This window comes from Elephas maximus, chromosome 15 (assembly GCF_024166365.1).
Source record: "Elephas maximus indicus isolate mEleMax1 chromosome 15, mEleMax1 primary haplotype, whole genome shotgun sequence".
NCBI lineage: Eukaryota > Metazoa > Chordata > Mammalia > Proboscidea > Elephantidae > Elephas > Elephas maximus.
In genome coordinates, this window is record NC_064833.1 from 75,528,137 (window position 1) to 75,553,804 (window position 25,668).

General features: G+C 39.0%; 1 protein-coding gene across 8 annotated transcripts in view; it reads left to right on the forward strand.

Moving 5' to 3' along the window:
- The first annotated feature begins 10,116 nt into the window (after positions 1-10,116).
- Positions 10,117-25,668, forward strand: part of PPP1R42 (protein phosphatase 1 regulatory subunit 42) — a 77,366-nt gene continuing 61,814 nt past the window's right edge. For 5 of the 8 annotated variants that reach the window (XR_007513252.1, XR_007513253.1, XR_007513254.1 and 2 more), the window contains exons 1-5: positions 10,127-10,563; positions 11,750-11,859; positions 21,241-21,358; positions 22,178-22,394; positions 24,294-24,460. Coding sequence is in view for 5 of the 8 variants with exons in the window: in XM_049853765.1 (XP_049709722.1) it covers positions 22,266-22,394; positions 24,294-24,460 (296 nt within the window). In the remaining 3 variants the exon portion in view is untranslated. Of the gene's footprint in view, positions 10,564-11,749; positions 11,860-21,240; positions 21,359-22,177; positions 22,395-24,293; positions 24,461-25,668 lie in introns of all 8 variants that reach the window. The other 3 variants (XM_049853761.1, XM_049853762.1, XM_049853763.1) reach the window with 3 other exon arrangements.

Sequence of the window (25,668 nt, forward strand, 5' to 3'; positions counted from 1 at the left end):
GGATCTGCTTCCAAGCTTACACATGGTTGTTGGCAGCACTCAGCTTCTTGTGGTTCTTGGGCTACAAGGCCTCAGTCCTTCCTGGTTGTCAGAAAGAGGCCACCCTCAGTTCCTTGCCACGTGGGCCTCTCCTACCCGACAGTTTGTTTTATTAAGGTGTGCAAGCCAGAAGGGCAATAGAGTTTGCTAGCCAAACAGAAGTCACATCTTTTGTAACCTCATCACAGAAATGATATCCCATCAACTTTGCCTTATTCTATTGGTTAGAACAAGTCACTAGGTCCAATCCACACTCCAGGTCTGGGGATTACCCAGGATATGAATTCAGGAGGTGAGATCACTGAAGTCACCTTAGAGTATGGCTACCATACTCCCTAATATTTATGTATTTACCAATATTAGGATCAAGATAAAAGATTAAGATGAAAATGGGCATTAACTCCAATAAATGCTAAAAATTTTCTGTATGGAGTTACGTGATGATACACACACCTGGGCCCTTTAATTTGTTGGGTTCTCAGTGAAAGGTAACATCACTCATATTGTGCTTAGTGTTTCACATAGGGCCATGACAAGGATAAACAGAACAACATAAAAAATATCATAAGGTATGTTGGAAATTTTAGTTGAAACTTAAAAAAATGTACTTGTTAAATCCGTCTTCCCAGAGTACCTTTAAAAATGATTCTCAAGACTTCACACATTTTTTTTTACAAATACAAATTTCCCAACATCTGTCAAAATGTAAATCTAGAGTATTTTACGTTGAACTTAAAAATATGGTAATGAAGACAAGTATTTCTTGTAGTCTGCCAAATTTCTGCCACATTAGAAAATACACAGATGATTTTTTAACACCGTGTGCCACTAGGCAGGAATTATGTTTCACATCTTAACGAAAAAATACTTTCTCTTAAACTTATATTGTTTTATAAAAAAACTAATTAGTAATTTAAATGATTTTAAATAAAGCAGTCAGAAAGTAGTCAGAAAGATCTACAATTTCACAGAGAACAAGATCCAAATTGAACTTTCAGAACATAATTTTATCAATTTTTAAAAACTTGATTACAAAAACGAGACAGAGGAAGAGAGAGAAAATCAGTCTAATCCTAGCACCCAGAAATAAAAACAACAAAAAAAAAAACTAGCACCCAGAAATAACCACTGTTAAATAATTTGGTACATATATATACCTTTTTAGACTTTTAAATGTATAAATTTTACCACAAATGAGATCATACTCCTTTTTCTAAGAACATATGAAATTGTTCCAAAATGAAGATTTCCAGAGCAACTGATTTTCAGTGAGGCTTTGCTAAAAAAGGGTTCTAGCACAGTGACGTTAGGAGCAAGAAAAGGAAGGGAGTGCTACACAGAGCGCCAGGCTGCCCTGCACACATTGCTGAAGCTGTTGTTCCCAAATGAACGACCTATAAACAGGGACATCTGATTCATGCCACAGTATTTTAACCATAGTATTTTGATCACTCTTTTACTTCTTCCTATCTTTTCTGTAGCTTTTTATTCTGTTAGATATTCCCTTCTGTTACAGATTGAATGTAATCCTAACCCCATGCCTGTGGTTATAATCCCATTTGGGAATGGGTTTCCTTTGTTATGTTAATGAGAAAGAATTAGTATAGGATGTGTTTTAAGTCAATCTCTACTGAGGTAAGAGCAAGCAGAGATGAGGGAAGATAGGTGCCAAGCAACAGGATGAAGCTAAAAAGACACAAAGACTTCCCTCCAGATACAGCAGAGAGAGAAAGCCTTCCCCTGGAGCCAGAGCCCTAAATTCAGACTTACAGCCCCCTAAACAGCGAAAAAATAAATTTCTGTTTTTTAAAGCCACCCATTTGTGGTAATTTCTATTGTAGCAGCACTAGATAACTAAGACAGAATCTGGTATCCGAAGAATGAGGTGCTGTTTTAACAAACACCTAAAATGCAGAAGTGGTTTTCAAACTGGGTAATGGGTAGAGGCTGGAAGAGTTTTAAGGTACCTGATAGTAAAAGCCTAGATTGCCTTGAAGAGACTGTTGGTAGAATTTTGAACGTCAAAGGTAATTCTGGTGAGGGCTCAGAAGGAAGTGAGGAAAGCCATAGAGAAAGTCTCTTATTGTCTTAGAGAATACATATGGTGCCATCAATAGGATGTTGCTAGAAATGTGAAAATTAAATGTGCTTCTGGTGAGGCTTTAAAAGAAAATGATGAACATGTGTGTGGACAATGGGAAAGGGGTGATGCTTCTTATAGAGTGGCAAAGAACTTGTCTGAATTATGTTCAAATGTTTGGTGGAAGGTAGAACTTATAAGTAATGAACTTGGATATTTGGTTGAGGAGATTCCTAAGCAAGGTCTTAAAGGGACCATGTGGTTTCTCCTTGCCACTTTTAGTAAAATGCAAGAGGAAACAGCTGGACTTAAAAATGAACTGTGCAAAATGAAAACAGAACTAAAAACTAAAAAATTTGGAAAATTCTGTTGTACATAGAATCTCCACCAAGGACATGGCTACACAATCTTTTGTTAAAAGCATTAAGCCTGTGACTGATGAATCTAACCAACTATCACAGCAGAAAACCCATCAACTTAGACCAAAGAAGACAGAGATAGGACAAAAAGAAAGAAAGCTGTCTGCCTCTTCAAATTATACAGGCAGGAAACAGGCCAAAGGAGCTACATCTATCGTCTTCCAAGAAAAGAAAAGGACCATCAGTGAAGAGGTCTGGAGATCAGGAGAACTGTTGGAAGGAGCATGGGAGGCAGGGCTGTCTTGATCTCACAGGGTGGAGCCATGGCCTCCTAGGTTTCAAAGGTGAGGCCACAGCTTCCTAGGTTTCAAAGAGTCAAGTCTTCTCCATCTCGATTCCAGAGTGTGGAGCTGCCATTCGGTTTGACCGAGAGGATGGGGCCACAGCTCAAAGCTGAGGGAGTAGGGCTGCCATGCCCAAGGGGCAGAAGAACAGGGCCTGCAGGGGCTGAGGAGATGAGGTCACCCTTCAGATGAACTAGAAGATAGGGACCACCCAAAGCTGAGGGAGCAGGGTTCTCATCCCAGTGGGCCCAGAAGGCAGGGCAGAAACCCAGGGCCAAGCTGTCTCTGCTCAGAATCCAGAAAGCGCGACCAACTCCCAGAGTCTGGAGGGCAAGGCCATTGCCCAGATGGTCTCAGAGAACAGAGGAATATTTTGAAGCCTTGAGAGTTAATGTAATGCGTTCTGGGTTTTGGACTTGCTTGGCATTTGTTATGCCTTCTTTCCCTCCAATTTCTTCCGTTGGTAATGGAAATTTCTACCTTGTGCCTATTCTACCATTGTACTTTGGAAGCAGATAACTTGTGATTTAGATTTCATAGGTTCACGGAGATGAATTTTTCCTCAGGATGGAATGCGCCTAAAGTCTCACCCACATTTGATTTAGATGATTCAGAAGATGAGATTTTGGGCTTCGAATTAATTTAAGACTTCTGGAATGATGGGAATGGGTGAGTGTGTTTTGCATACAGGAAGGATATAAATTTTGGGGGGGGTCAATAGGTAGAACGTTATGGATTGAATTGTGTCTCCCCAAGATGTAAATCCTAACCCCTATACCTGTGGTTATAACCCAATTTGGAAATGGGTTTTCTTTGTGCAGTGCAATGAATCACATTTATATGGCCTTTCTTGCCATGGTCTTTTAACTCCCACCAAATGATTGGGTGGTACTATACAAATACAGTGCTTATGGCCCACCAAGAGTATTGGACAGATCTGCAAAGAATGCAAATAAGGTACATGGAACCCTAACAAGCGATTGAGCAGTTTTGCCATCCCACAATGCTTAAAAGACAACCAATCCCAGAGTAGAGAGGACCTCACCACCACCAAGAAAGAAGATCCAGGAGTGAAGCATGGTCTTTGGACCCCTGCACTGAGAACCTCCTAGACCCAGAAGTCAGAGAGAGAGAGTTGTAACACCAGAAACAGTACTAGACAGCGAGAAGCAGCAGCAGAAACAGAGGCAGCAGAACCAGGGGACTGATTAAGACAGCGTTGTGGGATTCCCAGGCCCGCAGAGCAAGGTGGTTACAGTGGGTGTGCCGACCCACGGAGTGACAGAGCTGAATGCATTCAGGCCGGAGGCTTCATGGCAGAGTGGCATGCTTCTGGGCGCTTATCAGTGGAGCTAACACTTGACCAAATAGGGCAGTGGCCAGGCCTAGGCGCCCAGAGACCAAGGGAGATTTCTGCCTGCAGGAACAGTCGAAAAGCTGTCCTGTTCAAGAACTGTATCACGAGTTGTCCCTGAACCTGAATTGTACCCTGTTACTTCCCTAATAAGCCCCATAATCATGAATAGTGTCTGTGAGTTCTATGTGGCCATTGCAAGGAATTGTTGAAGCCAGTGGAAGGTAGAGAGTGCCATGGGGAGACAAGCATCAGAATCGGTAAAAAGGTTGGAGGGTGGACGTAGATTTGGCCTTTGCCTTCTAGGAGTCAGCCTTGGGCTGATGCTGATGATCTTGATTCTCTGTACTCCCCTTTGTGAAGTTAGACAAGGAGGTTGGGGACGCTGCTCCCACACCATTTTTATAGTCAGTGCCATTTTTAAACTTTGTTATGTTAATGAGACAGTATTAGTGCAGGGTGTGTTTTCAGTCAATCTCTTTGAGATGTAAAAGACATTAAGCAAGCAACCCAGCAAGCGGAGATAAGGGAAAATAGGTGCCAAGCCACACAAAGATTGCCGAGAAGCACAAGCTCAAAAGAGAGGAGGACCTTCCTTTAAAGAAAACATAGAGAAAGCATCTCAGAGTCAGCACCCTGGATGCAGACTACTAGGCTCCTAACCCAAAAACCCAGTCTCCTAAACTGTGAGAAAATAAATTTCAGTTCATTAAAGCCACCCACTAAATAACTAAGGCACCTTCTTAAAATTCTTTCTCCCAGTGTCTAAATCTGACACTAAATCTGAATTATTAGTTTCTGAATCACCTCAGAACAAACTTCTCTGCTGATGAATCTTTCTCTGCCATTTTTACCAGCTTCCTCTCCCTCTTCCATCCAAACCAGGTGACAGTACAATTTTTGATCTGCTATTTCACTTTGCTTATTCTCTCCCTCACCACCACTTATGGTCTCAAGATTTCAGTGATTACTGTATTTCTATTCTGGAGACTACCAAACCCATCTCCACTCACATTTAACATGTACAAACTAAACTCATCCACTTCCATTCAAATAACTTGCCACCTATCCCTCTTCTCCAACATTGTTCTTTACACTGTTGTGTTAGGTGCCATCAAGTCAGTTCCGACTCATGGGGACCTTACGTACAACAGAACAAATTACTGCCTGGTCTTGTGCCATTCTCACAATCGTTGCTATCCATGAGCCCATCGTTGCAGCCCATGTGTCAATCCATCTCACTGAGGGACTTCCTCTTTTCCGCTGACCCTCTCTTTTACCAAGCATAAAGTAGTTTGCCAGGGACTGGTCTCTCCTTCTTACCTGTCCCAAGTACATGAGAAGAAGTCTTCGCCATCCTCACTTCTAAGGAGCATTCTGGCTGTACTTATTCCAAGATACATATGTTAGCTTTTCTGGCAGTCCATGGTATATTCAATATTCCTTGCCAACACCATAATTGAAATGCATCAATTCTTTTTCGATCTTGTGTATTCATTGTCCAGCTTTCGCAAGCATATGAGGCAACTGAAAATATCATGGCTTGGGTCAGGCTCACCTTAGTCTTCCAAGGGGCATCTTTGCTTTTTAACATGTTAAGGAGGTCTTTTGCAGCAGATCTGCCAGATGCAATATGTTGTTTGATTACTTGACCGCTGCTTCCATGCCCATTGACTGTGGATCCAAGTAAAATGAAATCCTTTACAAATTCAATCTTTTCTCCATTTATCATGATGTTGCTTATTGGTCCAGTTATGAGAATGTTTGTTTCCTTTATGTTGACGTGCAACCCATACTGAAGGCTGTGGTCTTTGATCTTCATCAGTAAGTGCTCTTCACCTTCACTCTCTTCCAGTCCTCTTCACTTTCAACAAGGCTGTGTCATCTGCGTATTGCAAGTTGTTAATGAGTATTCCTCCAATCCTGATGCCCAGTTCTTCTTCATATAGTCCAGCTTCTCGGATTATTTACTCAACATACAGATTGAATGATCATGGTGAAAAGATACAAACCTGACACACACCTTTCCTGATTTTAAACCATGTATTATCCACTTGTTCTATTCAAATGACTGCCTCTTCTTGGTCTACATACAGATTCCTCATGAGCACAATTAAGTGTTCTGGAATTCCCATTCTTTGCAATGTTATCCATAATTTGTTATGATCCACACAGTCAAATGCCTTTGCATAGTTAGTAAAACACAGGTAAACATCTTTCTGGTATTCTCTACTTTCAGCCAAGATCCATCTAACATCAGCAATAATATCCCATTCTACATCTTCCTCTGAATATGGCTTGAATTTCTGGCAGTTCCCTGTCGATGTACTGCTGCAACCATTTTTGAATGATCTTCAGCAAAATTTTACTTGTGTGTGATATTAATGATATTCTTTGATAATTTCCAGATTCTGTTGGATCATTTTTCTTTGGGATGGGCTCAACTATGGATCTCTTCCAGTCAGCTGGCAAGACAGTTGTCTTCCAAATTTCTTGGAATAGACAAGTGAGTGCCTCCAGTGCTACACCTGTTTATTGAAACTTCTCAATTGGTGTTCCATCAATTCCAGAAGCTTTGTTTTTCACCAGTGCCTACAGTGCAGCTTGGATTTCTTCCTGTAGTATCATCGGTTCTTGATCATATGCGACCTCCTGAAATGGTTGAACATCAACCAATTCTTTTTGGTATATCCTTTCCACCTTCTTTTGATGCTTCCTACATCCTTCAACATTTTGCCCATAGAATCCTTCAATATTGCAACTCAAGGCTTGAATTTTTTCTTCAGTTCTCTCAGCTTGAGAAATGCTGAACATGTTCTTGCCTTTTGGTTTTCTAACTCCAGGCCTTTGCACATGTCATTATAATACTTTACTTTTTCTTCTCAAGCTGCCCTTTGAATTATTCTGTTCAATTCTTCTTTTACTTCATTTCTTTCATTCTCTTTAGCTATTCTACATTCAAGAGCAAGTTTCAGAGTCTCTTCTGACATTGATTTTGGTCTTTTCTTTCTTTCCTTCCTGTCTTTTTAATGACCTTTTCCCTTCTTCATGTATGATGTCCTTGATATCATTCTACTACTCAATTTTTCAGTCATTTGTGTTCAATGCCTCAAATCTATTCTTGAGATGGTCTCTAAATTCAGGAGGGATACACTCAAGGTCATATTTTGGCTCTTGTGCACTTGTTTTAATTTTCTTCAGCTTCGACTTGAACTTGCATATGAGCAACTGATGGTTTGTTCAGCAGTCAGCCCCAGCCTTGTTCTGACTGATGATATTATGCTTCTACATCATCTCTTTCCATAGATGTAGTAGATTTGATTTCTTTATATTCCATTCAGCCATGTCTACATATATAGCTGTCATTTATGTTGTTGAAAATGGTATTTGCAATGAGTAAGTCGTTGGTCTCGCAAAATTCTATCACGTGATCTCCAGAGTTCTTTCTACCACCAAAGCCACTTTTTCAGCTACTGATCCATCTTCTTTGTTTCCAGCTTTTGCATTCCAATCACCATGAATTACCAATGTATCCTAATTTGCATGTTTAATCAAGTTCAGACCACAAAAGTTGGTAAAAATCTTCAGTTTCTTTATCTTTGGCATTAGTGATTGGTGTGTAAATTTGAATAATGGTCATCTTAACTGGTCTTCCTTGTGGACGTATGGATATTAGCCTATCACGGACAGCGCTGTACATCAAGCTAGATATTGACATTTTTTTTTGACAACGAATGCAACACCACTCCTCTTCAATTTGTCATTCCTGGCATAATAGATCATATGATTGTCTGATTCAAAATGGCCAATACCAGTCCATTTTGGAGCCCTGGTGGTGCAGTGATTAAGAGCTTAGGTTGCTAACCAAAAGGCTGGCAGCTCAAATCCACCAAATCCTTGGAAACCCTATGGGGCAGTTATACTCTGCCCCATAGGGTCACTATGAGTTGGAATCAACTCGACAGAAATGGGTTTGGTTTGTTTTTGTTTTAGTCCATTTCAGCTCACTAATGCCTAGGATATCAATTTTTATGCATTCCATTTCATTTTTGACAACTTCTAATTTTCTTAGATTCATACTTTGTACATTCCATGTTCTGATTATTAGTGGATGTTTATAGCTGTTTCTTCTCATTTTGAGTTGTGCCACATCAGTAAATGAAGGTCCTGAAAGCTTGACTCCATCCACATCATTAAGGTCAACTCTACTTTGAGGAGGCGGCTCTTCTCCAGTCATATTTTGAGTGCCTTCCAACCTGAGTGGCTCATCTTCCAGCACTGTATCAGACAATGTTCTGCTGCTATTCATAAGGTTTTCACTGGCCAATTTTTCAGAAGTAGACCACCAGGTCCTTCTTCCTAGTCTATCTTAGTCTGGAATTTCAGCTGAAACCTAGCCACCATGGGTACCAGTAGCATAGCTTCCAGCATCACAGCAACATGCAAGCCACCACAGTACAACAACCTGGCAGACAGGTGGTGGTCCTTTATCCTAACACCTGGGAAATATCTTTGAACTCTCATGCCCTTTATTCAATGTTTCTCTTAACTTATCATGCAAGATATCTCATTTCCATTTTATTTCTTTCCACATTCTTTGCCTTCACCCAATCCAGGCAAAGATTGTCTCACGACTGGACTTTAGCAACAATCTCCTGAATAGGGTTAGGGTTAATCTTTCTCCCATTTCCCCACCTACCTTTCTAGACTACTCTCGTCATCAAATTCAGGGAGATATTATGGAAAGGAAAACTGAGCCTAGGATAAGTTCCCTCTCTGCCACCAGGGTGTGACCTCGAGCATGTCGTTTTCCTCTCCCGGCCTGGGAATTTCCTTATTTGCAAAATGGGAAGTTAGGCTGTGTACGTGGGCTCTAAGCTGTCTTGTAACTTTAACAATCTTCTCTGACCCTTGTTTGCTCAAGAAAAGGCAATGACATTTCCCCACAGGATCACAGCTCACTGTTCTCCAGCTTTTATTGTCCCTTTGTCCAGACTGCTCACTCCACTCTTGCCTCTAATGAGCCCGAGTGTTTCCACTATGTCAGTTCCTTGTACTATTCTTCTGCACTCCTTCATTAATAAATTATATTTATGTCACAAAAGCACTTTGGTAAGGACCTGAGAAGTAAAAGACGTAATCCTTGTTCTCAAAGAATTTACCATTGTATGACAGATATTTGTGGTACACAAGTGTGTAGCAGTGTGTTAGGCGCTATGCTAAATAACTTACTAGAAGCAGTTGGTTGGGGGCAGGAAGCAGCATTACTTAACAAACTGGGGGCCAGTGGAAGGCTTCAGAAAGGATGCTCTGAGCTGGGATATGGAATATTAAAACGGAAAATAAGAATTGTAAAAAGTGTGTGCTATTGCTATCTTGAGGGGAGGGAAAATTTAAAAACAAACGTGGCATACTGAGCAAAGTGCCAGGAGACTGAAACACAGACGTGTAGAGGGCAAGTGGCAAGCAGTGAGGTTGGTCATGATGAAAAGCTTTGAATGTCACCCCAAGGAGTTTGGATTTTATCCGAGGAAAGGGCGTAGTACGGGCTGTACTTTGATTCCGGCTATTCCTTTCCTGGTGTGCTTTTGGGAAAAGGTGGTTGTTGAGCACTGAAAAAGGCCAAAACTTTGACAGGTTAATGCAGTAGGAGAAAACAGTGGCCTGTTAAATATTGTTCTGGCCACAGCTTGGTCCACGCAAAGCGACCAACGCCTTAAGGCGTCTTCAAGCTAACGGCCTCCACTCGGAGCCTGCCTACGTGCACCCTACGAGCCCCTGGCCGCCGCGTCACAAAAGTGCCTCGCTGGCTGCGAAAGCGCAGGGGGAGGGGTAGGTGGGGGGAGGGGCGGGGGGCGGGGTAATGCTTCCCGAAACATCGCGAGATTTCTCGTGAGCCCTGGAGGCAGCGTCTGGTTGCCTGGCAACCGCACCCTAGCCGCCGAGGATCTAGGCACTGGCGAAACTTCCCAGACCTGAGCTACTGACCCGACTAGTCCTGTGAGTGGTGAGGCGCCCTCAGGGAAGAAGCGTGGAGGCCGAGGACACCCTAGAGCCATGATTCTCAAACTTGCCTGGTAGTAAGACTTTTCCTGAGTCAGTTGTTAAAATGCAGATGCCTGGACCTTACCTCTAGACATAAAAAAAGAATTTCCAGGAGGACAGTCTGGAAATGTGCATTTTTAACAAATGGCTAAGATCAGGCAAGGTTGGGAAACAGCTCTAGAGAAGGGAGACATGGTGTAGGGGAGACCGCTGAGCCGAAGGAGTGGTGAGCTGGGTCGGAGGACGCGGAGCTGAGTTAGAAAGGAGGAAAGCCTGGCGGGAGCCGGGATTTAAGAGAGGAGGCGTTTAGAGCGCCTGGAAGCTCTCTAAGGGGAAATGAAGGTAGAAAATTAATTCGGGAAACTTTAATCACCACAGCTAGCCTGAGGGATCTCCAAAAGATAAAAGCCAAGGGGTCCGTTAAAATGGACTCCAGCGTGCGTGTAAAAGCAGCTCTATAAACTATTCCCACTGACCGATCTAGGGAGATAGCGATGTTCTGGCAAGCGGAGCCCGGAGATGAGAGAGAGATCTAGTGGGAAAAAATGACGGAAAAGCAGTTTCTCAAACTTTAAGAAAGAACGAAACTCTTTGAAAAGAAAATCAAGGACCTCCCCTCCCAAGTGTTGACATTACAAGATTTTAAAACGTAACCATATCTAAATTAGGTTCGGTTTAAACTCCTGGAGTTTATAGTTTCTCTAAAACTACAACACCAAAAAAGTTTAAATTAATATTATTATAACAAGATGACTGGTGTTTTGATGAAACAAAATCCTTTCATGGATTAGACTGCTTAATGCAGGTTCTTTTATTTAGCAATTCCCTATTGCTGTGTGTAGTGGGTTGATTAAATTCTCTCCCGCTCTATACTCAAGCGCCTGAAAAACTTTCCTATAGCTTGCAGATGAGGTCCCTTGATTTAATAAATATATCATTTACATGTTAAGTCTGCCTCTTTCCCTTTCTCATTATCTGAGATACTTCAATTTTTTTTCCTACAAACACAAATCTGTACACTGAAAGCTAGAGACAGGATTCATTTATAGTGTGATCATTCATGAGTATTCGGATGATCCAAAATTTATGTTTTATCCCAGGTTAGAAAACAGAGCCTGAAGTAAAAACGCACATGTTAACACTTTTTGGGTTGCGATCCCAAAAGGAAGCAGGAGAGGGAAAAGGGAATGAGATAGGGTGGAGGGAGAGAAATAGAGTATGTATGATGGTTAAGGTTGTATGTCATCTTGGCTGGGCCATGATTCTCAGTGGTTTGGCAGTTATGATGTAGTTTGGTAATTATGTAATAATGTAATCACTTCTATGATGAGATGTGATATAATCTAATTTCCTCCATGATGAGATCTGCTGTGAGCAGCCAGTCAGTTGAAAGGGGGTTTCCTTGGGGATAGGGCCTACATCCAACATATGTTGGAATTCCTGGCAAAACTCTCTGGCTTTTGCTCTGTTCTGGATCCCACATCCGGCTTGTCATCATCTGAACTCTGGTTATTGGAATTTGAGCCAGCAGCCTGCCATCGAGGCTGCCAATCTTGGATTCGTCAGCCCCTGCAGTTACGTGAGTCAGGAGAAGCCCCTAGCCTGATGCCTGACCCACTTTCCAGCCTCTACAACCATGTGAGCCATTTCATTGATATAAATCTATTTTTGCATATATATATACACACACACATATGTATGTATATATACAGACATATACATGTATCTATATATATACACATATCTATCTATCTATCTATAGATAGATACATATGGAGCCCTGGTGGCTCAGTGTTTAAGAGCTCAGCTGCTAACCAAAAGGTTGGCTCCTTGGAAACCCGATGGAGCAGTTCTACTCTGTCCTATAGGGTTGTCATGAGTCAGAATCAACTCGACAGCAGTGGGTTTTTGGTTGGTTTATGGAGCTCTGGTGGCACAGTGATTAAGGGTTTCGGTGCTAACTAAAAGGTCGGCAGTTCAAATCCACCAGCTACTCCTTGGAAACCCTATGGGGCTATTATACTCTATCCTATAGTAGCTATGAGTCAGAATCAATTTGATGGCAATGGGTTTTGGTTATACATACATACATACATATATATATATATATATACACACACACACATACACACAGACACACAGACAAACATATATTTATATGCATATACGATTCACTGGCTTTGCTTCTCTAGAGAACCCAGCCTAAGACAGTATGTAACCCGGAAGGCCACAGCATATTTTAGAGAAGCCTTTTGAAATTACTGTCTCCAAAAAGTCAGTGAGGTAAAGAAGGGAGAATAAATCATTTGTGGTCCCTGTTTTCCTTTGGTCAGTTACCTCCTTAGGGCATCACTTCCCTCATAGTACAGGGTTGCTCATGCATGGACACCTGTGCAGCAAAGTCTTCTGCCTGAGCTGCAAGAGTGAGGCCATGGGGAGGGAGGAGAGAGGTGAGCTGCATGTGTGGGGAGCTCAAATGCCCCAGAAACCTTAGTCTGTAGCATCAGGGGAGGCAGCAGCCACCTGGTTCCACCAATGACTGAACAGCCAATCCATTGCTAAGGCCACTGCAGCCAGAAAGCCAGGCAAGTGCAGGCATGGTAAACACATTAACCAAATCCAGCACAAGCTCACTGACTTGTACTAATAAAGTAAAATATGCTTCAGACTCTAAAAATACAAAATTTTTAACGTTTCTGAGGGAACTTGAGGACCACCTTGATTAGTTCTGAAGACCCCAGTTTAAGAAATATTGATACAGTATAGTTTATGATTAGTGTCAAATTATGCCTCAACAAAACAGCACTTTGGAAATCACTGTATAACTTTTTTTTTTTAAATATTTCGTTGTGCTTTTAGTGAAAGTTTACACACCAAATCAGGTTCCCATTTGACAGTTTCTACACAAGTTGCTCAGTGACAGTACTTACAGTCTTCACAGTCTGTCAACATTCTCTTTAGCTGTGTTCTGGCTGTTCTGTTTCCAGTACTGGAAACTCCGGTGGTGCAGTGGTTAACTGCAAAGGGTTGGCAGTTTGAATCCACCAGGTGCTCCTTGGAAATTCTATGGGGCAGTTCTACTCTGTCCTATAGGGTCTCTATCAGTCGGAATCAACTTGACAGCAATGGGTTTTTTGTTTGTTTGTTTGTTTTAGTTTCCCTGCCCCCCCTTGTCTTCTCATCTTTGCTTTGGAATAACTGTTGACCTTTTGGTCTCATATAGTTGGTTTTTTAATGGAGCCCCATACTCACAGGTAATATCCTTTATTTTGTGTGCCAATATGTTATTTTGCTAAAAGGTGACCTTGGAATAATTTCAGTTCAAAGTTTAAAGAGTACCTCAGGGCAATAGTCTCAGGGAGTCCTCCAGTCTCAACTGGTCCAGTAAGTCTGGACTTTTTCAGAATTTTATTTCAGTTCCACATTTTTCTCCTGTTCTATCCTTGCCCATCTATTGTGGCCCTGATCAGAAGGGTCAGTAGTGGTAGCCGGGCACCATCTAGTTCTTCTGAAGGCAGATGAGACTGTGGCTCATGTAGGCCATTAGCCCTGTAGACTAGTTTCTTCTCTGAGACTTGGTTTTCTTCTTTCTCTCTTGCTCCTAATGAGTAAAAGAAAAAAAAAAATGAGTAGAGACCAATATTTGTATCTTAGATGGATGCTTGCAAGCTTTTAAGACCCCAGATGCTATTTACCTCACTAGGATGCAAAACGTGAATTTCATGGTGCCAACTGGTGGAGATGTTCCATGAGAGTAAGTATATATGCGTTTTCACCTATCAGCATAATAAAAATATTTGGAATTTCCAGGAAAAGTACTAAAATTTTAAAATATGGGCCAAAAACGTCACAAATGGATATTAGAAAATAATAACTGATCTATAGTGAAAATATCACATCTTGCAGAATCAGCTAAAGTAGTACTTAGAGGATTATAACCTCAAATATTTGTATTAGAAAAGGAGAAAGACTAGAAAGTAACGAGGCAAACATCTACATTTAGACTTTAGAAAAAGAACAAACTAAAAGTTAGGAGGAATGAAATTTTAAAAAGAAAAAAACAGAAATTAGTGAAATCGAATCAAATATAAAATAAGACGACCAACAAGGCTGAAACTGGTTCTCTTTGAATGTACTAATAAAACAGACAAGCTTATTCAATATAAAACTGACAAGTTAATCAAGAAAATAAAAGAAATACAACATAAGCTATATTAGAAATGAAAAGGGGAAGAGCAGCAGAGAAACTGGAAAAATAAGAATGTTATATAATAGAAGAACTCTATGCCAACAAAACTTAGAAAAGTTAATTTCCTATTGAAAAAAAAAATAGCTTCCCAAAAATAAATTTCCCCTGATTCTAGATGAAATAGAAAATCTGCATGGACCTATAGTTATTAAATAAACCAAAACAGTAGTTTAACATTTATCTCCTGAAACTACTTCCTTCTGAAAAAAGAACATATCAGGTCTAGGTGGTTCTGCAGGAGAGTTCAACCATACATTCAAGGCAGAAAAAGCAGAAAATTCCCCAGCTGATTTTATGAGGTGAATATAACCTGGATACCAAACCAAGCCCAGATGGTATAAGAAAGAAAATCAGTGGTCAATCTCTCTCCTAAACTAGGTACAAAAATCCTAAATAAAATATTAGAAACTTCTGGGGTCTTAAAAGCCTGTGAGCGGCCATCTAAGATATTCCATTGGTCTCATCCCTTCAGGAGGAAGGAAAGACAAAGGAAAAGCTTAGTTCAAGGGACTAATGGATCAAAATTACCACTGCCTCCATCAGACTGAGTCCAGTACAACCAGATGGTGCCCAGCTACCTCCACTGACTGCTCTGACAGGGATCACAATAGAGGGTCCCAGAGAGACCTAGAGAAAAATGTGGAACAAAATTCTAACTCACAAAAAAAGACCAGACTTACTGGCCTGACAGACTGGAGAAATCCCAAGAGTATGGCCCCCTGACACCCTCTTAGCTCAGTACTGAAGTCACTCCTGAGGTTCACCCTCCAGCCAAAGATTAGACAGGCCCATAAAACAAAATGAGACTAAATGGGCACACCAGTCCAGGGGCAAGAATTAGAAGGCAGAAGAGGACAGGAAAACTGGGCATTAGGAAACCCAAGGTCAAGAAGGGAGAGTGTTGACATGTCATGGGTTGTTAACCAATGTCATAAACAATATGTGTACTGTTTAATGAGAAGTTAGTTCTGTAAATCATCTAAAGTACAATTATATATGTATATATTAGAAACTTAATTCATTTATATATATGCTATCCTGACTAAAAGGTCCTTGGGTGGCACAAGTGGTTTGCTCTCAGCTACTAACTTAAAGGTTAGTAGTTTGAACTGACCCAGCAGTGCTATGGAAGAAAGGCCTGGTGATCTGCTTCCATAAAGATTATAGCCAAGAACACCCTATGGAGCAGTTCTACTTTGTAACACATGGTGTTGTCATGAGTCGGAATTGACTTCACAGCAATGAGATCCTGATTACACTTGGTTTATCCCTGGAATGTAAAAATTTTAGCACTCAAAAATCTATTAATGTGTTTTACCACATGTTCTAATGCACAAAAAAGCACATCATAACAGTAAACACCCATTTATTACAAAAAATATATATATTTTACAAACTAGGACTAGAAAAGAACTTTCTTAGCCTGAGAATGACTATCTAATTAAAAAAAAAAAAATTCACTGCAGAGATCCAGTAGTGAAATGTTGCAAGCATTCCCTTTGAAACCAGCAATAAGACAAGTGTATAGCTCTCATTACTTCTTCAACTTTGTACTAAGGTCCTAGCTAGTGCAGTAATACAATTAAAAGAAGAAAAAAAAAAGGTGTATAAGAATTGGAAAGTAATTAAGTGTCATTTCTATATGCTATGATTGTCTACACAGAAAATCCAAGAAACTGCAAGTTATTAGAATTAATAAGTCATTAGCAAGTTACTGGATATAAGATCAATATTTTTAAATACATTTCTATATATTAGCTACAAACAGAAAAATTAATTTCTAAAAGGATATATTTGCAATATCAACAAAAGTATCTGATCCTCAAGAATAACTATGAAAAAAAAACTTATTCATGGCCTTAATGAAGAAAATTATAGAGCTATTGAGAGAAGTTTGGAGCAAGATGGTGGCGTAAGCAGCTGCAAGCTCTTGTCCTCCCACAAAAACACCAAAAAAAAAAACAAAGGTAGAAACTTACAGAACCAACTTTGTCAGAACTCTGGAAAACAGTCAAAGGGTTACAGCAACTAAGTGAACAGAGTCAAGAAAAAGGCAACATATAATTGGTAGGAAAGCTTTGGTTTGCTACTCACCTGCACCCACTCTCTCCCCACCTTGGCACAGCCACATTAAAGGCAGCCTGCACTTGCAGAGAGGGGGCATGGATCTAGAGGGAGCAGAGCAGACTTTATTTGCAAATTATTGTAAATTATTTTATGTGTCTGTTCTAACCAGTCTAGGGGCTACCTGAAGGACTGAAGCAAGGTGCTCATCTTGGTTTGGTAATTACATGATTACCATGATAACCACACACAGACACAGACACAGACACACACATGCATCTTAAAAATATACACAGAAGGAAACAAGGGAATCACGATGGTTCACTACAAAAAAACAAAAAATCAACTGAACACAAAGGTAGGCAGTATTGGAGGAAATGCGGGACAAAAAAGGTATAGGGCACACAGAAAACAAATAGTAAAATGGCAGAAGTAATCCTTCTTTATCGGTAATTACTTTGAAAACATTCTGCTAAGTGAGATAAGCCAGACACAAAAGGACAAATATGATCTCATACATATAAAATATTAGAATAGGCAAATGCATAGAGATCAAAGCTTATTAGTGGCTACCAGGGGGCAGAGCAAGGAAGAACAGAGAGTTATTGCTGAAGGGATATTGAGTTCCTGTCTGGGATGATGAAAAACTTTTGGAAATAGACAGTGGTGACGGTTGTACAACATGATGAATGTAATTAATGTCACTAAATTGTACACTTAAAAATAGCAAATTTTGTGTTATATATTTTACCACAATAATACTTTATATATATAAAATATACATAAGGTTATAATTATGTTATATACACACACACACACACACATATATATATATATATATATATAAAGGAAGCACTCCCATAGTGAAGAGATGTACCATGTTCATGGAAGAGAAGGCTCAATGTTAGAGAGATGTCAGTGTTTCACAAATTCTTTATCAAATCAATGGAATTTCTAACAAAATTCTAACAAGATTTTCCATGGAACATAAATTGATTTTAAAATTTATATAAAATAGTTAAGGACCAAGAATAACCAAGGTGGAAACACATTATTAAGCTATAGTAATTAAGACAGTGTGTAGACCTAGGAATGGGTTCATAAATAAATGGAAAAGAACCATGCATATGGTGCTGAGCTAATTGGCTCTCCGTAAACAATCCTATCTCACTAATTACATATTAATCAATTCTAAACAGATTAAAGACCAAAATGTGCAAAACAAAATTTTAACACTTTTAGAAGAAAATTTGTCTTTCTATTGAAATTAGAGTAGGCAAGGAGTTACTAAGATAGCCACAAAAAGAACAAAACATGAACAGAAAAATTGATACATCTGACTACGTTTAAAAAATAAGGCTTCTGGTGGTGGGTCCTCAAAAAACTAAAAATAGAATTACCATATGACCTCACAATTCCACTCCTAGGTATATACCCAAAAGACTAGAAAGCGGAGACTCAAACAGACTTGTACACCAATGTTCACTGCAGCACTATTCACAATAGCCAAAAAGTAGAAACAACCTAAATGTCCATTAACAGATGAATAGATAAACAAAATGTGGTACATATATACAATGGAATAGTACTCAGCCAGTAGAAGAAACGAAGTCTTGATACATGCTATGGTATGGATGGAGTTTGAAGACATTATGCTGAGTAAAACAAGTCAGTCACAAAAGGACAAATATTGTATGATCTCACTTATATAAAAAGATAAGAAAAGGTACATGTACAGAGATTAAAGTTTATTAACGGTTACCAAGGGCAGAAAAAAAAAATTTTTTTTTTTTTTAAAAGGGCAGAAGGTAGGAGGAAAGGGAGGGTTAACAGTGATGGAAAAATCACACTGATTAAGGGTAGGGTTACACAGCCAATTGATATAATTGCTGTCAATAAGTTGAATTGGCATCAGTTGTGTGATAGATATATTTACAACAATGACAAAAAAAAAACAGTAGCTGCTGAGACTGTTTACAACAAAACACCTCATGGGATTAGGTTCCTTGGTTTGGAGGTTTAGGGTCATGGTTTCATGAGACATCCCAATTAATTGCCCTAATAACGTGTATAATGCTTCTGTTCTACCTTCTAGTTCTTTTCATAGTGTCTGGGGTCTTAAAATCTTGCAAGCTTGCAAGCCATCCAAGGCACAATTTGTCTCTCTTTACCAGGAACAACAGAGGAAGAAGGAGAGTCAGGAATGTTGTTGTCATTATTGTTAGGTGCCTTCAAGTCAGTTCCAACTCATAGCAACCCTATGTACAACAGAATGAAGCACTGCCTGGTCTTGCGTCACCCCCACAATTGCTGCTATGCTGGAACCCACTATTGCAGCCACTGTGTCAATCCATCTCCTCAAGGATCTTCCTCTCTTTTGCTCACTTTACGAAGCATGATGTCTTTCTCCAGGGACTGGTCCCTCCTGATAACATGTCCAAAATACAAGAGAAAAAGTCTCCTCATCCTTGCTTCTAAGGAGCCTTCTGGCTGTACTTCTTCCAAGACAAATTTGTTCATTCTTCTGACAGTCTGTGGTATATTCAATATTTTTCACCGACACCATAATTCAAAGGTGTCAACTCTTCTTCTGTCTTCCTTACTCATTGTCCAGCTCTCACATGCATTATGAGGTGACTGAAAATACCATGGCTTGGATCAGGCACACCTTAGTCCTTAAAGTGACAGCTTTGCTTTTTAACACTTAAAGAAGTCTTTTGCAGCAGATTTGCCCAATGCAATGCATTTGATTTCTTGACTGCTGCTTTCATGGGCATTGATTGTGGATCCAAGTAAAATGAAATCCTTTACAACGTCAATATTTTCTCTGTTTACCATGATGTTGCTTACTGGTCCAGTTCTGAGGATTTTTGTTTTCTTTATGTTGAGGTGTAATCCATACTGCAGGCTGTTATCTTTGATCTTCATCAGTAAGTGCTTCAAGTCCTCTTCACTTTGAACAAGCAAGGCTGTGTCATCTGCATAATGCAAGTTGTTAATGAGTCTTCCTCCAATCCTGATACCCCATTCTTCTTCATATAGTCCAGGTTCTCGGATTATTTGCTCAGCAACAGATAGAATAAGTATGATGAAAGGACACAACCTTGACTCATACCTTTCCTGATTTTAAACTACACAGTATCTCCTTGTTCTCTCCGAACAACTGCCTCTTGATCTATGTAAAGGTTCCTCATGAGCACAATTAAGTGTTCTGGAATTCACATTCTTTGCAATGTTATCCATAATTTGTTATGATCCACATAGCTGATTGCCTTTGCATAATCAGTAAAACACAGGTAAACATCTTTCTGGTATTCCCTGCATTCAGCCAGTATCCATCTGACATCAGCAATGATATACCCCTCATTCCACATCTTCTTCTGAATCTGGCTTGAATTACTGCCAGTTCCCTGTCAATGTACTGCTGCAACCGCTTTTGAAATGATCTTCAGCAAAATTTTACTTGTGTATGATATTAATGATATTGTTCAATAATTTCTGTTGGATTGCCTTTCTTTGGAATAGGCATAAATATGGATCTCTTACAGCTGGCTGGTCAGATAACTGTCTTTCAAATTTCTTGGCATAGACAAGTGAGCACTTCCAGCGCTGCATCCATTTGTTGAAACACCTCAGTTGGTGTTCCATCAATTCCTGGAGCCTTGTTTTTCACTGAAGTCTTCAGTGCAGCTTGGACTTCTTTCTTCAGTACCATTGGTTCTTGATCATATGCTACCTCCTGAAATGTTTGAACATTGACCAATTCTCTTTGGTACCGTTACTCTTTGTATTTCTTCCATCTTCTTTGGATGCCTCCTGCATCATTCAATATTTTGCCCATGGAATCCTTCAATATTGCAGCTGGAGACTTGAATTTTTCTTCAGTTCTTTCAGCTTTAGAAGTGCTGAGCATGTTCTTCCCTTTTGGTTTCCTAACTCCAGGTCTCTGCACATATCATTATAATACTTTACTTTTTCTTCTTGAGTCACCCTGTGAAATCTTCTGTTCAGCTTTTTTATTTCATTTCTTCCATTAGCTTTAGCTACTTGACATTCAAGAGCAAGCTTCAGAGTCTCTTCTGACATCCATTTTGGTCTTTTCTTTCCTATCTTTATAATGACTTCTTGCTTTCTTATGAATGAGGTCTTTGATGTCATTCCACAACTTGTCTGATCTTCGTTCATTAACGTTCAGTTCTTCATATCTAGAGATGGTCTCTAAATTTAGGTAGGATATACTCAAGGTCATACTTTGGCTATGTACCAGTGCAGAATGCTCTAGACATAATTATCTTGTATAATCCTCACAATATCCCTTGGAAAGTAGGTACCAATATTATCCTTATTTTATAAGAAACTGAGGTAACATGCCTACAATTGCCTCATAAGTATTGGTAGAACCAAAATTTGAACTGAGGCAGTCTGGACTGAGAAATACTATGTAATGTTGCCTCTTTGTGGATTAATAATTGTGGTAACTATATATCACAAAATTTCTAGGCCACCTCCATTTTCAAATAGTTTATACCACTGCCCTATATATATACTCAGGGTCTTCACACTGTGTTCTGACTCTGGGGTTTAGGAAATATGGTCACCATGGATATTATGGAAAGAGGAGCCAGGAAGCCTGGTTCTATTCTCAAGTGCCACTAGCTGAATGGTTTGAGACAAATCTCTGGGCCTTCGTTTCTTTACCTATGCAGTGAGAACAGTGAACAATATTCCTTGAGGAATTTTTCGACTTACAGAAGGATAATTCTTTTAAAAGATGTCCTACAATAACAGCTCAATACTACCCAGGGAGAGGAAAACATTTAAAAAGTAAGTGAATGGGTTTTCACCACAATTAAAAAAAAAGAATTGTAAAAAATAAAGGGAATAAGTTGTGTAAATTAATTAATTTTGGTGTTTTTAAATCTTTTTATAAAGGATGTTAAGTCTATAGACTTAGAAAAAACCTTAGTCATCTAGTGCTGCCATAACAGAAATACCACAAGTGGATGGCTTTAACAAACAGAAGTTTATTCTCTCACAGTCTAGTAGGCTACAAGTCCAAATTCAGGGCAGAAGCTTTAGCGGAGGGCTTCCTCTGTTGGTTCTGGAGGAAGGTCCTTGTCATCAATCTTCCCCTGGTCTAGGAGCTTCTCTGCACAGGAACTTTGGGTCTAAAGGATATTCTGCTCTCAGCATGGCTTTCTTGGTGGCATGAGGTCCCCCACTCTCTGCTCACTTCCCTTTCCTTTTATCTCTTGAAAGGTGATGCAGACCACACCCCAGGGAAACTTCTTTTACTTCAGATCAGGAATGTGTCCTAAGGGTGTTACATCCCACCCTAATCCTCTTTAACACAATCTAATAATGCCTCATGGAACACATGCAGAGATTAGGATTTACAACACATAGCACAATTACATCAATCACAAAATGGAGGATGACCACACAATACTGGGAATCATGGCCTAACCAAATTGATACATATTTCTGGGGGACACAGTTCAATCCATGACAATATTTAAATGTTCCTAAAAAGTCTGTAAACTAGTTATAAGTAGTTTTATATAAGAAAATTTAAAAGTCAAAATAATTTTTCCTAAATTACTATGTGATATCATAATACTCCTTTTTTTCTTTAATTTCTAGAAAGTTGGGGATAAACCATACCTAAACCCGCTTCTTGACATGGTGTCAGAACAGATCCATTGCTGAGGTTTTGATTTATAGGAGAATCATGGTTCGACTGACCGTGGATCTAATTGCCAAAACCAGCAATTTTAAGCCCCGAAAAGAAGAAACTATTTCACAGTACCTGAAGAAAATAACTCATATAAATTTTTCAGATAAAAATATAGATGCAATTGTAAGAATTCTAAATATCTCCCATTTTCATATAATTAGCAATGTAAAATTTAGAAATTGATGTGAAGGCATACCTTATTAACTACATTTTGATTTTACTTATAGCTACATTTTAACTAGTAAGTTTGGATTTGTATTTTCATTTTAATTTCCTTTTTGTGATATTAAACTATTATTAAAATTTAGTCTAGAAAATATACCATTGAAATTTTTAAATATCTATGTTAAAAATATACATTACTGTTCCCCTAAAATACTAAATTTGAAATTATACTTTGTAAAATAATTTCAAAGATAATTACTTTTGTATTATTCCAAAACCTTGGAATATGAATGTATTTTTTACATATCAAAATGTTAAGAATTAATCTATGTGAGTACTATATTTCAAAGTTTAACAGTGATAGCTTTTTCACACATAATTTAACTGGTTATATACATACATATTATATGGATTAGCTATATCCGATTATTTGGATATACTCCGAAACTATGTTTTCTCAGTGCTAAACTAATCCTTGGCTTTAATTTGGAAAATTTTAAAGGCTGCAATAACCCTTCGTACTTGTATCCAGTGACTACGTTAAAATTTAAAGTCTATCAATGAGAGAAATTTTCTTGGAAACAGGGATGACTGTAGGCTGCTTGAGAGCAGGTATCATGCCTGTTTCATTCATGTCACTCTAAATCCCCCATCCAATACAGTGCCTGACTCATGTTAAGAGCTGAATAGATACTTATTCAATGAATGAATGTAACACCAAAGCACCAGGTAAAATTGACCATTACAGAATGTTTGGTTTTTGCAGACAGCCTACCCAACTGCCATTCTATGTACCTCCTCAATTTCCTGGTGATCCTTCTCCCTGTGAATCCAGATGCCCAAACTCTAGTGTCTGTCTTGTTATTCAGAGCTCTCCACCTCATCATACCAAATAGACTTCTTTATGCCAAGAGCCCCATTTAATGCCTCAGTTAATCAGTCCTCCTTCAGTGTGGATGACGTTTGCTAGGAAGAAAGCAAACTGGCTAAAGTAATTCACATCAAAGAACGAAAAACTTGTAAACTTAAATTTCCCAAGCTGTGACTGTATTTTAAAAGATCATGTTAGCTTAATGAAGGCTGAGTATTTCTGAGCAGCACTCCACTCTACCTCCTGCCTACTACTCTAGGCTTACTCTACCACCACACTAGAAGTGACAGCCTTTTTAAAATGCCTTTATTTTCTTACTTTAAAAGTAAGTGGTGTGCATTTGTATAAAACAAATAAAAAGAAATTAACCTGTAATCCTACCATGCAGAGATAATCGTTATTAAAATTTAAGTGATGTCCTTCCAGTCTTTTTTCAAGGCATGTTTGCACATAATTTTACAATAGTGGGTCATAGTGTACTGTTTCCACGTAATTATGTATTATGGAGTCCATAAGATATTACTAAAGAAACTAAATATTTAATGGTAGTGTGGTATTCCCTTCTATAGCAATATCATAGTTTCTTTGTCAATCCATTATTCTTGAACATTTAGATGACTTCCAATTTTTCAGTATTATAAACCAAGACAGTTTTTTCCAATTCTACAGAAAGATTAAGCCTAGATTCATAACACTGGAGCAATAATTTGCTAAATGCTACAACTTCCAGAAGACCCTGATTGCTTCTAAGGAGAATAGTTTGCACTGCGAAAATCATTTTTAACAAATACATTTTTTAAGTATAATTACATAACACAAAGTCTTAGAGCTATTTTGTTATCATTCTATAGTTTTGTTTTGACTGTGCTAAGTACAGAGAAATGCTGTTCTTTTATATATCTGCAGAATGATCAAGTGAAAAACTTTCTTAAAAACAAACGTTTTCGGGGGAAATTAAATGTGACTTGTTTCTGTTTTCCTTTTAGGAAGATCTCTCTCTTTGCAAAAATCTTAGCGTTTTATATTTATATGATAACCGGATTAGTCAAATCACTAACTTGAATTTTGCCACAAATCTGACTCATCTGTACCTACAAAACAACTGTATTTCATGTTTAGAGAACCTCAGATCATTAAAGAAACTGGAAAAACTGTAAGTGCTTTTATTTTTAAGTGATGTAAATGTTTGCCGTCATTACAGTACTTATATTTTATGCACACAAGCATTTCTATTATGTGCATTAAGTTCCAAACATAAACTGAGTATAAAATAGAGTCTGATTCTCACATGGGTTTTGTGGGACAGTCCTCAGTTTTTATTTATTCTCTTGTACTATTAAAAACTATTACCAGTACAAAATAAATTGTTTCACACTTAGTACTCAATAGTTTTATTAAGCCTGATAACTTTCTTTTGCTGGTAGGTGAGTTGTCTTAAGGGCTTGTTGTTGTAATTGTTAGGTGCTGTTGAGTTAATTTCTACTCATAAAAAAACCCACGAACCCGTTGCTGTGGAATTGATTCCAACTCAGAGTGACCCTTCAAGGACACATAAAATATTCTCACTTAGGCTCACCTGGTGAAAAAGTCCTGTGGAACCTAGATGAGTTCTGTGCCTTTCAGGAGGTAATGTCTCAAAGGACAGGGTTGTAGAGGTAATAATGTTGATGTAGATTTTATTTTAAAAGGCATTTACTCCCTATTGAGGAGCCCTGATGCTGCAGTGAAAGATCAGCAGTTCGAACCCACCAGCTACCCCACTGGAGAGATATGACAGTCTGCTTCCATAAAGATTACAACCTTGGAAATCCTATGGGGCAGTTCTACTCTGTCCTATAGGGTCACCGTGAGTCAGAATTGACTCGACAGCAATGGGTTTTTTGTTTTTGTTTTTAATGATTGTTACTAGACAATGAAAACTGCTGGATCCAATTTCCCCAAATTGGAAGAACTATCAGTGCTTCTTTAAAAAAGTAGGTCAAAGGCCTCAGAATGGGGAGATGAGAGTAGGGTTGGCAAAGCTTATTCAAAATGCAGATTACTACATTCCAACCTTGACCTGCAAGTTGGAATCTCTGTGGGTTAAGTTCGGAAATATGCATTTTTAAACCTACAACCCAGGTGATTCTTATGCATCCCAGCATTTGGGAATCACTGAAAAAGACTTATGGAAACCTTGGTGGCACAGGGGTTAAGAGTTCAGCTGCTAACCAAAAGGTCAGTAGGTTGAGTCCACCAGGCACTCCTTGGAAACCCTATGGGGCAGTTCTATTCTGTCCAACAGGGTCACTATGAGTAGGAATTGACTCAAAAGCAATGGGTTTGGTTTTCTGGTTTGATACAGAGTTTAAAAAATCCTCA